Source organism: Galeopterus variegatus, unplaced genomic scaffold (genome assembly GCF_000696425.1).
Source record: "Galeopterus variegatus unplaced genomic scaffold, G_variegatus-3.0.2 Scaffold4604, whole genome shotgun sequence".
Taxonomy (NCBI): Eukaryota; Metazoa; Chordata; class Mammalia; order Dermoptera; family Cynocephalidae; genus Galeopterus; species Galeopterus variegatus.
Genome location: NW_007730715.1, coordinates 1 through 14,882, shown reverse-complemented (window position 1 = coordinate 14,882; position 14,882 = coordinate 1). Strand labels below are relative to the sequence as shown.

Sequence of the window (14,882 nt, the reverse complement as noted above, 5' to 3'; positions counted from 1 at the left end):
GGGATAATTCCAATTTTTTTGAATTTGTTGAGACTTGATTTGTGACCTAACATGTGATCTACCCTGGATAATGATCCATGTGCTGATGAGAAGAATGAATATTCTGAGGTTGTTGGATGGAATGTTCTGTAGATATCCGCCAAGTCAAATTGGTCTAGAGTATTGTTTAGACCTTGTGTTTCTCTGCTGATTCTTTGCCTAGATGGTCTGTCCAGTATTGACAGTGGGGTGTTCAGGTCCCCTGCTAATATGGTATTAGTGTCTATCTCATTCTTTAGGTCTAATAGAGTTTGCTTTATAAATCTGGTTGCTCCAACATTGGGTACATATATATTTATGATTGTTATGTCTTCTTGATGGGTCAATCCTTTTATCATTCTGTAGTGGCCCTCATTATCTCTTTTTATGGTTTTTAGTTTAAAGTCTATTTTATCAGATATAAGAATAGCTACTCCAGCTCGTTTTTCATTTCTGTTTGCATGGTAAATCTTTTTCCATCCTTTCACTCTTAGTCTATGTGAGTCTTTATAGATGAGGTGGGTCTCTTGAAGGCAGCATATAGTTGGGTCCTCGTTTTTAATCTAGTCAGCCAGTCTTTGTCTTTTGATTGGGGAACTTAATCCTTTTACATTAAGAGTTGTTATTGAAAAGTGTTGATTTACTCCTAGCATTTTATTGATTTTTGTTCAGATGTCTTAAGTGTCTTTTGTTGCTTTCTTTCTGACTTACTGTTTGTTTTCTGTATTTGTTGGTTCCTTGGGTTGTAGATAGCCTTTTGTTTGTTTGTTTGTCTTCTCTTCATAGATGCCAATTTTATTATACTAGTGGGTTTTGATTTTTCTTGGGTTTTTATGGCACTGGTAGTTGTTTTTCAGGTACCAAACCCAGTACTCCCTTGACAATTTCTTGTAAGGCTGGTCATGTGGTAGTGAACTCCTGCAGTTTTTGTTTGTCTGAGAAATATACTATTTGCCCTTCATTTTGGAAGGATAGTCTTGCAGGGTAGAGTATTCTTGGCTGGCACTCTCTGTCTTTTACTATTTTTAATATATCATCCCATTCCTTTCTGGCTTTTAGGGCTTATGATGAAAAGTCTGATGTGAGTCTGATTGCTGCTCCCTTATAGGTGGCTTGGCGCTTCTCTCTTGCAGCTTTTAAGATTCTCTCTTTGTCTTTGAGTTTTGCCAATTTGACTATAACATGTCTTGGAGAAGACCTTTTTGGGTTGAATATATTTGGGGATCTTTGAGCGGTTGTCTGATATCTCTCTTAGATTTTCTTCAATGTTTTTAATTCTTTTTTCTTCTTTTTTTGTCTGCCTGTGTTATTTCAAACAGCCCAGCTTGGAGGTCAGTAGTTCTCTCTTCTGCTTCTGCAAGCCTGCTGGTTAAACTCTCTGTTGTGTTTTTTATTTGGTTGAATGAATTCTTCACCTCAGCAAGCTCTGCTACATTCTTTTTCAGGGCATTGATTTCCTTGTATATTTCTTCTTTCAGGTCCTTTATACTTTTCCTAGTTTCATTGTGTTGTCTAGCTGAGTTTTCTTGTATCTCATTTAGTTTCCTTACAATTATCACTCGAAATTCCTTGTCAGACATTTCAAGGGCTTCTTGTTCTACAGTATCTAGACCTTGAGAGTTATAACCCTTTACTGGTGTACTTTCTTGATTTTTCATATTTCTGGTATCTTTCCTTTGATAATTAGTCATTGTGACAAGGGATTTCACAGTCCACTGGTTCAACACTATTGTCTGGCTAGGATCCTGCCAGGGCTGCCAATTTGGCATGGCTGCCTCAGTATCTTTGGTTGCCCACTGGCTCCTCTGGTGCGTGGTTGCCTCAGATCTTGTGTCTCTCCGGGGAGGCACCTCTCTGGTCGGCGTGCACTCGGCTGGGCTGGGAATGGGGTCTGGCAGCAGCACGGCCTACCTGCTCAGTCATGTGCTGGCAGCATAGGGCATGTGCTCTCCACGGATCCCAGGCCTTTCCAGCAGGGCACCTCTCTGGTCAGCGCACTCTCTGCTGCGCTGGGGATGGGGTCTAGTGGTGGTGAGGCCTACCTGCTCAGTTGCATGCTGGCACTGCTGGGCGCGTGGTCTCTGTGGATCTTGGGCCTCTCCGGTGGGGCACCTCTCTGGTTGGCATGCACTTGGCTGGGCTGGGGATCGGGTCCTGCAGCGGCGAGGCCTACCTGCTTGGTTGCACCCTAAAGAGATATTTGTACACCCTTTATATTAGTCAGGGTTCTCCAAAGAAACAGAACCAATAGGAGACATAACCTGTATATATGTATAGGTTATGTGTGTGTGTACAAGGGTACTTCGATAAGTTTGTGGAAAAGTAGAATTCAAAGATAATATGAATGAATCCATGAACTTTTTGAAGTATCCTCATATATGGGGAGGGGGTCATGGTCTAGATCCTAGTCAGAAGGCCTGAGAACCAGGAATGCTGATGTCCAAGGGCAAGTAGATGGTTATACATTTTTAGTTTTGTAAGATTAAAGGAGTTCTGGGATGGATGTGATGGTGGTGATGATAACACATTATGAACGTGATATCATGAATTTAATACCACTAAACTGTACAGTCAAAAAATGATTAAGGTGATAAATTTTATGTTTATGTATTTTACCAAAATAAAAAACATAGAAAAAAATCTCTGTAGGTCTTTCTCACAGGGAATGAATGAATTCTCCGGTATGGCTGCTCCTGAAAGGAACAATGAGACTTTTGTTATTTCACCATAGGATTGAGAAAGAAAGAAATAGGTGATAAATGCCCAGACCCCTTTTAATTCATTTCACATCCTGGTAATTCCAGGCATGGTGTGGCTTTTCACTCCAAACATATGAAAACGCACAACCAGAAGCAGCATCTCCTTTCCCCCACTTTATCCTTATTGTTGTCATTGACAAGGGGGGTTCTCACTGGCTGATATTTGGGGTTCCTTCCTCAGCGGTCCCCCATACTGAACATATCCACTATTTATTTGTGCTGTCCTGTGTCTCTCACATCTCCCACTTTTGAAAAGCCCCCTAAGAGTCAACAAGCCATAAGACTCAAACAATACCCGTGCCACAGCTAATCATATGCCTTTAAAAACTTCTCCTTTACCATATTTTCTGAAATGGGAGGTGAGTGCTCAATTGTTTTTAACTGATAGAGGTTTGGAGAACAGGATCTATACATGTAAGTTTTCTTCCAGGGCAGCAGCCTTGCTTTCTCCACATCAGCCTTAATTCTCCAAATGTCCATTCCTGTGCTTGTTGAAACAACACCCTTGGCTTGTCCAAATAGTATCAATTGGTAAAATCTGACAGGAGATAAAAGTTAGATATCCAGAAGCATAATTCAGGAAGAAAGACTCTTTATGGCTTACAGAAAGCTGAAGAACTGCTCCATGATGTGCAAAAATGATTAGCACACGCAAACCAGTAAGAAGAAATAGTCACCTTCAACCACTTCGTAATTTCTACCAATTTGCCCTTGTCTCTTCTTCACTGGGACTCACATTGCTCCTTTTGATTACTCAACCTAGATGGGGCCCCAGGATGTGATAGTTTAACTTTGTCAGGTAGGGAGAGAGAAAAAGTTGGGAACCAGCCATCACCTAAAAGGGCTTTGATAACAGAGGCAAAGAATAACAGTTTGGAACATTAATATAATTAATTATCTAACTTCTCATTCAGTAGCTGATCCACGAGTAAATGGGTTATTGTGAGTATCTGACTGGAGACAAGAATGATCGCTAATGTAGGATTGACTCTGAATTACAGCTCCTGGCACCAGTAGGTCTCTGTATACATAGTCCTCGTTGAAAGGCAATTTTCTCGGTGGTATTCCTGGTATCCCTAGAAGGGAAGTATGATTTTAGGTACCTAGTGACAAAATTTGAATACAATGTACTTAGATGAAAGTTACAGTCTGTTTTAGAGATAAAAGTGAAGGCTGCAGTAGTTATTGCTTTGGCAAAAGATTGTTTGGCTGATGCAGTGTATGGGCATTGCTTTTATGATTTACCTTATCATATAGCACCTGATGTATCAGTTGACTTGTGAAAGCAGTGTTTTGGTTTGATGGATGTTAGGGATTTATATACAACTTCCAATCTGCCTTGTTAACAGTAGAGGAGAACCGGATGGAAGCATTACTTCCAGTTGCTTTTTGAAGAGAGTTCAGAAAAGGGTCCACCAAAATTAATGACTTTTTCCTTTCTTCACACAGATTTCCTCCTAGAATGACAACACCTTTTGCATTCAACACCTCAGTCATGTACAAAAAGACTGTGTTTGTAGAGTTCATGGATCACCTTTTCGACATTGCCAAGCCCAGGCCACCCTGGATGGGTAATGAAAACAATATGGAATGCTGATTATGAAACTGGGGATCTTATTTCCTAACAGGAATTCTCAATCTTGGGGCTGCAGTTAAAGAGAGCAGCTGCCCAGGTTTCCATTACTGTCACCTTTGGGGAAATACACTGGCTAAATTTTCTGTGTTTTTGCTGAGCCCTCCTCTTCTGCATTGCCTCTAGTGCCCTAGGGCTTGGTGCTGGGTTCATTTTCTTTTCTCTCTGTCTTCAACCCGTAGGCGATCTTATCCAATCTCATTCTTTAAAATCACATGTATATGCTAATAAATCCCAAATCTATATCTTGAAGTCAGACTTCTCCCCTGAATGCCAACTGTTTACTTCCACTTAGATGTTAAGTAAGCATATAACAAGATGTTATGATGGGAATTGTAGGTCTGCGAAGTATAGGTGACAAGTATCCCCTTATTTGTAAGTAGAGGTATCAGCCCGCCTATTCAGGACTTGTTCAGGTAGTGGTCCAAGATTGGTTCTGCAACCTTTAGCCCATGACTTGCCTCCAGTCTACATAAAAGAAGGCAAAGAACTTATGAAATTGTTCAGATTTGAAGATTTCTTTGGAGAGCATTTTTGGTGTTTTATATGTCCTCTACCCCATGGGGACTGGGAGACCTCTCCCTCATGTCAAGCTATAATGAGGGAGGCTTCAGGATACCACTTAGAACACTTGACCTAGAACCTCTGGAACTTGGGAAACACTGAGTAGTACCCGGTTTTTTTCTGGAAATATATTCAAGGCCAGAGGCGAGTGGTAACTTCCCCTGAAGGCTATAGAGGAAGCTGACTGTACTGCCACTGTTTTAGGTGTGAGGCCAGGAAGGTCACAGGATGACACTTGTCTTAAGACCCTGCTTGAGAGCTCTTCCTGCCAGGGCTAGGTGACCCCAATAGAAAAGGTATGTGGGTTGTACTGTCATTAGCAGAAACTGAGAGGAGAGGTACAAGTGACCAGCTGGAGAGGGCATACGCCATGACAGAAAGGGGAAAGGTCTCCAAAGAAATCGTATAAGTTCCTTAAGAAAAAAAGAGCCAGAATTTTGGCATGTGCCATAACCAGGGGGTACTAATGCCACATTACTACTGTTCCTTCCAAGAAAGACCTTGTCATCGTGCCTCTTTCCACTTCCTCCTTACCTTACAGGGTCTGGAGGCAGTAAGGTGAGTCACGTAGGAAGATTAGGAGTGGAAGGTGGGAAAGCAGTGAACTTAGCTGGAGGAGGGAAGAAACTTTAAACTGCAGAGGACATCAAAAGTTTGATATTAGACTGGACTTGTTAGTACCTAAAAATGATGCTGTTTGTTAATACCTAAAAGTTACTGGAAAAGATTTGGAATTGATTAAAGTGCAAGAAAGGGAGATTCCACACAATGTAATTAAAAACAGCGGTCTAAGAAAAATAAAGTTATTTCATATTTTCATCCTACTGAATTCAGTTTATTCAATAAACCACTTGTAGGCATCTTATAAGTAACAGATTCATAAACAGAACTCTTAGTTTTCCTCTTGGTTTTCTGTGTCATGGCTTGACTAACCATCCAGCTTCACAAGCCAGAGTCACTGGAGTCGTCTTTGACTTCTCTCTTGTTCAACATCTAATCCATCGGCATGTCCTATTGACTGTTCCTCCAAAACAAGTTCCAAGTCATCTTTTATTTACTTCTTGTAAAATCCAAATTCGTTCAAACTCCTGTAGCCTACAAGGTCCTACATGTTATGTTTCCTGCTTACCTTTATATCCTTATTTTCTATTACTCCCGTTTATTCACTTTGCTGCAGTCATGTGTTACTCAACTATGCCAAGCTTATTCCTGCCTCAGAACTTTTGCATTTGTTTTATCTGCTTTGAATGCTCTTCAACTAGACCTTTGCAAATCTTTCTTCTTTTTTATTAGTCATATCTTTGCTTAAATTTCATCTCCTCATCATTTTCTAGCACATCATCGTCTTTTATAGCATTATCATAACAACTCGAAACCTTCTTGTTTACTTTTTATGTGCTTTAATGTCTCTAGAACGTGATCTCCATGATATGCCTTGTTCACTACTGTGTCTCCAGTGCCTATGACATTTCCTAGAGTATAGTAGGAACTCAGATATTAGTTGAATGAATGCATAAATGCATTGAATGAATTTCCAGAAATCTGTCCTTAGAACCAACCATGAGGACAAGCTAGTGTTGGCAACAAGAATATACTTTTTATCAATAAACACAGAGGCATGCTTCTCCACTGACTTTCACCCTCGCTTTTGTAATAACAGGTTTTTTGGAGGGCCATCATCCAAGTGATCTCTGGGGGATATCTTATTCTTGCAGGTCTGCTGGGTCCTACCATCCGGGCTGAGGTTTATGATACGGTGGTCATTACACTTAAGAACATGGCTTCTCATCCTGTCAGTCTTCATGCTGTTGGCATATCCTACTGGAAAGCTTCTGAGGGTGAGTCAAATGTCCTATTGTCCTGTCATCCTAGGGATAAAAGAGTAAGATGTGTGTGCTTGATGATGGTGGCACACCTGGAATGAGATCCATTATCTTAAATAAAAACTTATTGAAAGATGATAATAATAATAATAATAATAATAATAATAATAATAATAATAACGATAATAATAATAAAATAGGCTTTAAAACAAAAACCATAAAAAAAGACAAAGAAGACCAGCCACTATATAATGATAAAGGGATCTATCCAGCAAGAAGATGTGTATGTCTTCTTTTGAAAAATGTCCATTCAGGCCTTTTTCCCATTTTTTAATTGGGTTATTTGTTCTTTTGCTGTTGAGTTGTTTGAGTTCTTTATATATTCTGGATGTTAGTCTCTTGTCTGATGTGTAGTTGGCAAACGCTTTCTCCCATTCTGTAGGTTGTCTCTTCACTTTGTTGATAGTGTCCCTTGCTGTGCAGAAGCTTTTTACTTTGATGTAGTCCCGTTTACTTATTTTTGCTTTAGTTGCCTGTGCCTTTGTGGTCTTGTTCAAAAATGTGCTGCACACTGCCATTTCATGTAGCATTTCCACTATGTTTTCTTCTAGTAGTTTCACAGTTTCAGGTCTTAAATTTAGGTCCTTTATCCATTTTAAGTTGATTTTTGTGTATGATGAAAGGTAGGTGTCTAGTCTCAGTCTTTTCCATGTGGATGTCCAGTTTTCCCAGCATCGTTTATTGAAGAGGCTGTCCTTTCCCTAGTATATATTTTTGGTACCTTTGTTGCAAATCTATGCTAAATCATATGTAAATCATATGCTGTAAGTATAACGCATATGTAAGTATAAAGCATATGTAGGTATATATATAATGTAAGCATATGTAAGCATACACATGTCAGCTCACATATATACATATACAAGCATATGTAAGTATAAAGCATATGTAAGTCATATGCTGTAAGTGCATGGGTTTATTTATGGGCTCTCTGTTCTGTTCCATTGGTCTATGTGTCGGTTTTTATGCTAGTACCATGCTAGTTTGGTTACTATAGCTTTTTAGTATGTTTTGAAGTCAGTGATGCCTCCAACTTTGTTCTTTTTGTTTAAGATTGCTTTGGCTATAAAGGATCTTTTGTGGTTCCATACAAATTTTAAGATCTTTTTTCTATTTCTGTGAAGAATGTCATTGGTATTTTAGTAGGGATTGTGAAGAATGCATAGATTGCTTTGGGAAATGTGGACATTTTGATGATGTCAATTCTTCCAACCCAAGAACATGGGATATTTTTCCATTTCTTTGTGTCTTCTTCAATTTTTTCCACCAATGTTTTATAGTTTTTATTGAAGAGGTTTCTCACCTCCTTGGTTAAATTTGCTCCTAGATATTTCATTGTTTTGGTAGCTATTGTGAAAGGATTACTTTCTTGACTTCTTCTTCAGTTATTTTGTTATTGGTGTATAGGAACACCGTTGACTTTTGTGTGTTGAATTTGTATCCTGCCACTACACTGAATTCATTTATTAGTTCTAGTAATTTTTTGGTGGAGTCTTTAGGGTTTTCTATGTATATGATCATGTCATCTGCAAATAAGGATAGTTTGGCTTCCTCCTTTCCAGTTTGGAAGCCCTGTATTGCTTTCTCTTGCCTTATCACACTGGCTAGAACTTTTAGGACTATGTTGAATTAACCGTGGGGAAAGTGGGTAGCCTTGTCTTGTTCCGGGTCTTAGAGGGAAAGTCTCAGGCAGGCTTTTCTAACATAATGGCAAAGACAACTGGCAGCTCAAGGCTTACCTCGTTCTTACAGATAGTGGCCCAGAGGTGGGAAGCAAGCCTCTTTCCTAGTACTTCTTGATGTTGCATGGTATGGAAGAATTAGAAAGGAGGAGGCAGCATCAGTTTCACCCAATTCACCTGGAAAAGGGTCCCATTCCACAAGAAGGAAGAGGGAAGGAAAAGCATGTTAGGAATCCACAGTCCTCTATGACCAGGTCCTGGAAAGGGCAAGAACTTGGGTAGCTTCAGGATCCCAGTAGCAGAGGAATGTGTATGGATATTCACTTGAAGCCTCCAGCATTTATTCTCTCTCCATGTTAGTTCCATTAAGTAAAGAGGTAATATGATCACCTCTATTGACAATGACAATGGCCAGGGGGAGTGAGTTACTGAGCACTCTCTTGAGAAAAGGTTCTGAGAAGGATCAACCCCGTGGCTCACTCGGGAGAGTATGGTGCTAGGAGCGCCGCGGCCGCGGGTTCGGATCCTATATAGGGATGGCCGGTGCACTCACTGGCTGAGTGTGGTACGGGCAACACCAAGCCAAGGGTTACGATCCCCTTACCAGTCACACACACACACACACAAAAAGGTTCTGGGCAGATGAGGCAAACCAAGAAACCTGGTCACTACAGTAGAATACTGAGAATGTATTGTTTTATGAACCCCAAAGAGTTACAGTGCTCTACGGTTGGTTATTTGAAACTTAGTGAAAGTTAATTTGCTTGTAGGGCATCTTTATTTGAGACATACATACAACTATATTTCCCCCAGTTCTATAAAAAGATATCGCTAGATTTCTAAATCTCCAAAATCTCTGCTTTTCCTGGGCCACACAGAACTCTTTGATACAAATGAACACGGTCTGGAGACTGATGCAGGCAGGGAGAGGGGCAAGGAGTAAGGGAGAAAAAAACACCATGTCCATGCCTTCCTAATTTATTGATCCCATTTCCAGAGATTCCATAAACCAGAAAAGTCAATAAATAAAATGAATACATCCATGTTCTGCCTAAGTCTCTGCCTGGCATACCAATCAGAGAAAAGCAAAGCACCAAGATGAGCCTCTGAGCTTTAATACGTCAGACGATATCATGAACATATGGTGAAACCATTCTTAGGAAATAAAAATTCCTATAAATCTTTTGATGGCCTGACTGAACATTATGTTTGTCTCTCAAAATTACTAGAATATAAATATCTCAAGTTAGGAACAATATCTGTCCTGTTTACTGCTGTATCATTAGCAAATAATATGGTGCCTAGACTACAGTGGATGCTCAATACAAGAACCAGGGTACAGAAGATACCAGTCACTTTTTATTCTCGAAATTACACATGTTCTTTACCCCCTACCCCCAGGAATTGCTTATCTAAATGTACTTCAAACAGACCTGACATTATCTTAAAGCCTGTGCCTCACTGGCCACAGTGATTGGTCTAGTTGTGAGCAGTTGACTCAGGTATCCCACCTCCTTGGCCACAGGTGATTGGTTCAGAGATGGGTACCTTACCTAACTAGGCCAATGACAGAACTTTCCTCCTCTAGGATTTTAACATTTGTGAGAAAGGACCTACTACTACCAGGTAATCCTGTAATTTGCGGATGAAGGCCAGATATATGATAAAATCAAGACCCTACTGGTTCATGGATTCCTTGTGGGCCACAGACCCTATAGGAGTCTTACAGGGGTGTGTGTCCTTAGCAGGCATAGGGCAAAGGTGGGGCGTCACCTACCTTTCTGTGCTTCTACACCACCAATTTTACCCTGAACATTTAGGTATGTAATCGGAGACAGGAAGCCATGGCAAATTTGGAAGAACTATGTTTGACTATATTTTATAGAGACACATATAGAGTTCAGCATTGGGGAAAATTCCAAAGATTAATAGAGAAAAGGGTGGCCAACACACTTTTACCTTTTTCTTTTCCACTAACATTAGAGAGAGATAAAAGTTTTAACATCACGAATATGGAGAGATAAACATCCTAAAATCCAGCTCAGGTTAAACCCATCAGGATCCCTAAATGGCCACATTCCAGTAGAAGCATTGTCCCCTCCAATGAGGGGACACCAGCCACAGAGTCTATACTGCACAGTCCAGTATGGTAGCCACAAGCCACTTGTGACTATTGAGAACTTGAAATGTGGTGAGTCCTAATTAAGACATGCTATAAAATACACACCAGATTTCAAAGGCTTAGTACAAAAAAGACTGTAAAATATCTCATTGATTGCTTATGAGTACATGTTAAAATGATATTTTGGATCTACTAGGTTGAATAGAATACATTATTAAAAATAATTTTACCTGTTTCTTTTTACTTTTCTTAATATGACTACTAGAAAATTTAAAATTACTCGTCAGTATGCTTTCAGTGAAATATCATTTAGTATATATTGAAGCTGCTGGCCCTGATGCAGTGGTTCATCTCAGATCTGGCTGGCCAAGTTATTCTGTCCAAGGAAAACTAGGTCCAACCCATTTCTGGAAAGGAAGAGTCTCAGAGCTTTCTGGGCTGGGTCACTTACGCTGGTTAAATATGTTCTCCACCTATTCTACCAGCCATTTTTGCTTAATTTACTTAAGCATCCCAGAGATTTCTTTCTGATTACAAGTGGAAAATGCTAACATTGGGCTAATTCTGGGGTCAATTTTAGCATCACTAAGCATACTATCTGTCCCTGATATGGTGCAATGTGAGGTACTCGGCATCACCTTTGATATATTTTAGCCAAAAAAAACCATTGTTTAACTTGAATCTAATCAGGACTTAGGTCTAACTTCCAGTTTATAGGATATACAGGGGTTAGAGGAACAAGCTAAATGACCCCACAAAGATCACTGAAATCAATAATGTGGGATATTCTACAGGACTACAAGCCTAATTTTGTTCAGCAAATCAGTATCATAAAAAAGGGACTACTCCAGACTAAAAAAGACTTATGGGCCTAAACAACTAGATGCAACGTGAGGTCCTACATTGGGTTCTGGTTTGTACAAATGAGCTATAAAGGACACCTTTGAAGCAATTAAAAACATTTGAATATTGCATTGGTATTGGGTGATATTAAGGAATTATTGTTAATTTTTGTTAGGTGTTCTAATGTCATTTCATTTATGTAGGAAAATCTTTTTATTTTTTTAAGAGATGAATTTTAAAATATATACGAGTAAACTATCATGAAGTTTGTAATGTACATTAAAATACATCATCATAAAAAGTGTGTTGGAAGAGAAAAGTGAGAGTAGCAATGCAATCCCAGGAGTAATTTTCTAACATACACATTACAAAAATATTAAATTCTTTATAGTAAGCACACAAAAAAGAACACATAAATACGTCTATCTTTTAAGATTCATCTAAAATTCCAGTTTCTTCATCAAGCATTACTGAAGCGCAGAAAGCTTGTTTAATTTTTTTGACCACTGGACTGTTTGCTCCACGAGCACAGAGACTTCTGTCTTGTTGATCTTTATATTATCAGCTTGTAGCTGAACCTGGTAAAGAGAAATAACTCTGTAAATATTTATTGAATAAATGGGTGAATGATTCCACATTGTATTATAAGTGTACCTTTATATGTCCATGTCCCCCAACAAAGGTAGTGTTGGCCCTCCAGGCAAGAACCAAGTTAAAATTTTTTTTAAAGAAATCTCTGTATCTTACTCCTCCCTGACCCTCACCAGTGCCTATTAGATTCTGTGACAAAGTACACACCCCATGCATGTTTGTTGTTCAATTGACTTGAATTAGGCAAAAAGATGCAATAATGAAGGCAATGTTATTGGTTAAGAGAATCTGGAGATCTCAATGAGAACCTAGGTTTCACCACTCACACTAGGATTAATGGTCTTGAGCTTCTCTGGAATATATGAGGCTTCTCCCCATTTATAGCTGCTGCTTGTTAGCATTTCGAATAAAGTGGTGGAAAGTCTGTCTCTTATGTAGAATCTATTGGTGACAATAATCTTGATATATTTCTTTGAGTGGACAATGGACATACAAAGGACAATTTTATTCCTTCTTGCTTTAGGAGTTGAATATGATGATCAGACCAGCCAGAAGGAGAAAGAAGATGATAAAGTCTTTCCTGGTGAGAGCCATACCTATGTCTGGCAGGTCCTGAAAGAGAATGGTCCGATGGCCTCTGACCCACCGTGTCTCACCTACTCATATCTTTCTCATGTGGACCTGGTGAAAGACCTGAATTCAGGCCTCATGGGAGCCCTGCTGATATGTAGAGAAGGTAAGTGTAAGAAAGCGTAGGATTAAGAGGAAATAAGCAGAGAAGTACAAATGGCTGGATCTATTCATAACAGCTTTTGTGTTCTTTCCCTGGAAAGGAAAATAATCCAGTTTCTGAGAGGAGCAGATATCCATCCTCTGTAACCACAATGCACTTTAGGCTGGCGTCAAGACCAAGCAAGTTTCAGAATTAGGTCTGTCTTCTCAAAGCATTGATATTTACTACTTCAAATCTGTGGGCGTCTCAGTAGGAAATTCTACTGTCCTCTGCCTTTTGCAAATTTTGAGCTAGGTTTCTTGAAAGCTGCATGGAGGTAAACACAGTCAAGTGTGTGGTCAATGGCATATAAACAGATTCAGTGTTTACTTTGTCATCTGTAAACCAAAAATATATGAAAGTCTAAGAAAAGTAATCATTTATTTATATTTATAATTTGTTATTCTAAAAATAATCTTATTTTCAGTCAAGCCTGTTTTAAATTTATAGCTTAATAACATAAACTAAATTAGGGAAGTAAATTTTGCATAGTTTTTTAAAAATAAGATAAATAAGTTGGACTTTATTAAATTTAAGACATTTTGTTTGTTCAAACCAACCACTAAGAGGGTGAAAAGATATGTTACACAGTAGGGAAAGATTTGTAATACATGCAAGTAACAGAGGATTTGTATCCAGAATATATAAAGAACTTCTACAAATTCATAAGCAAAAGGCAGACAATCTAGTTGAAAAATGGGCAAAAGTCCTGAATAGAAACTTCACAAAAGAGGACCTCCAAATGGTAAAAAAAAATAAATAAATAAAAAGACAAAGAAAAGAGAAAGAGAGAAAGAAAAGTTTAATATCATTAGTAAGCAGAGAAAACACACATTGAAACCACAATGAGATACTATTTTATACTATCCAGATTGGCCAAAATTATACTCTGACAATGGCAAATGTTGTTCAGGAGGTGGAGGATCAAAAACTGCTGTTGTCACAACTTTGGAAACTTTGTCAGGATCAACTACAGTTGAATACCCTGTGACCTGTCACTTCCTCATCCTGGGTGTAGTCCCTACCAAGAATGAGTACTTATGTTCCTTAAAGACATATACGAGAATGTTTATAGCAGCATTACAGTCGGCCCTGCACATGCGTGTGTTCTGCATCTGCGGATTCAACTAACCGCTGCAGACCAAAACCATTTTTTAAAAAGTAATTTAAAAATAACAATACAATGATAAAAATAATACAAACAAAAACCAACACAGTACAACAACCATTTACATAGCATTCACACTGCACTTGGCATTATAAATATTTTAAGTAATCTAAAGACAATCTAAAGTACTTTAAATTTAAATTTTATTAGGATACTATTACATTTACATTGTACTAGGTATAAGAAATTCAGAGATCATCTCTAGATTGCTTACAATACCCAATACAATATAAATGCTGTGCAAACAGCTGCCACACTGTACTGCTTTTTTATTTGTATCATCCTCTAATGCATTGCCATTTTTTACTGTTCTGCTTCCAAACATTTTCCATCCATGGCTGGCTGAACCAGCAGATACCCATGGATGCGGAGTGCAGACAACATATGGGAGGATGTGTGTAGGTTATATGCAAATATCATTGCATTTTATATAAGGGACTTGAGCATTCAAGAATTTTGGTATCCATGGGAGGTCCTGGTACCAATCCCCAGTGATACCAAGGGACAACTGTATTTGTAATAGCAAAAAATTGGAAACCAACCAAATACTCACCAACAATAGAATGGATAAATATGTTGTGGTATAAAGATGGCCTGCAGTGAGAAAAATGGAAATTATGATTTAAGAAAGTAACTTAATTAAAGGGAGAAGGGTTGCAGGAAGAAAAGACATGCATTTTTGAAGCATTGAAACAGTTTGGAAGTTAAAACCAGGTTAAAGACCAATTTTTGCCGTATGTGCAAATGGGTGAACAAACTTTCTCTTTTTTAAAAAATTATTTATCTTGGGAAGATGGCGTCGGGTCTGAGCGGCCGCGCCAGGAGACAGCGCGATCCTGTGAGCCGT

At 38.8% G+C, this 14,882-nt stretch overlaps 1 protein-coding gene across 1 annotated transcript in view; it reads left to right on the top strand.

The window, feature by feature from the left end:
* The window catches only part of F8 (coagulation factor VIII, procoagulant component), a gene marked incomplete at its 3' end in the record, with an annotated part of 34,091 nt that extends 21,244 nt beyond the window's left edge, over nucleotides 1–12,847 (top strand). Inside the window, exons 4-6 of the mRNA XM_008587945.1 lie at nucleotides 4,227–4,348; nucleotides 6,690–6,812; nucleotides 12,619–12,847. Of these exons, the coding sequence (XP_008586167.1) occupies nucleotides 4,227–4,348; nucleotides 6,690–6,812; nucleotides 12,619–12,847 (474 nt within the window). The remainder of the gene's footprint in view (nucleotides 1–4,226; nucleotides 4,349–6,689; nucleotides 6,813–12,618) is intronic.
* Between the last annotated feature and the right edge of the window lie 2,035 nt (nucleotides 12,848–14,882).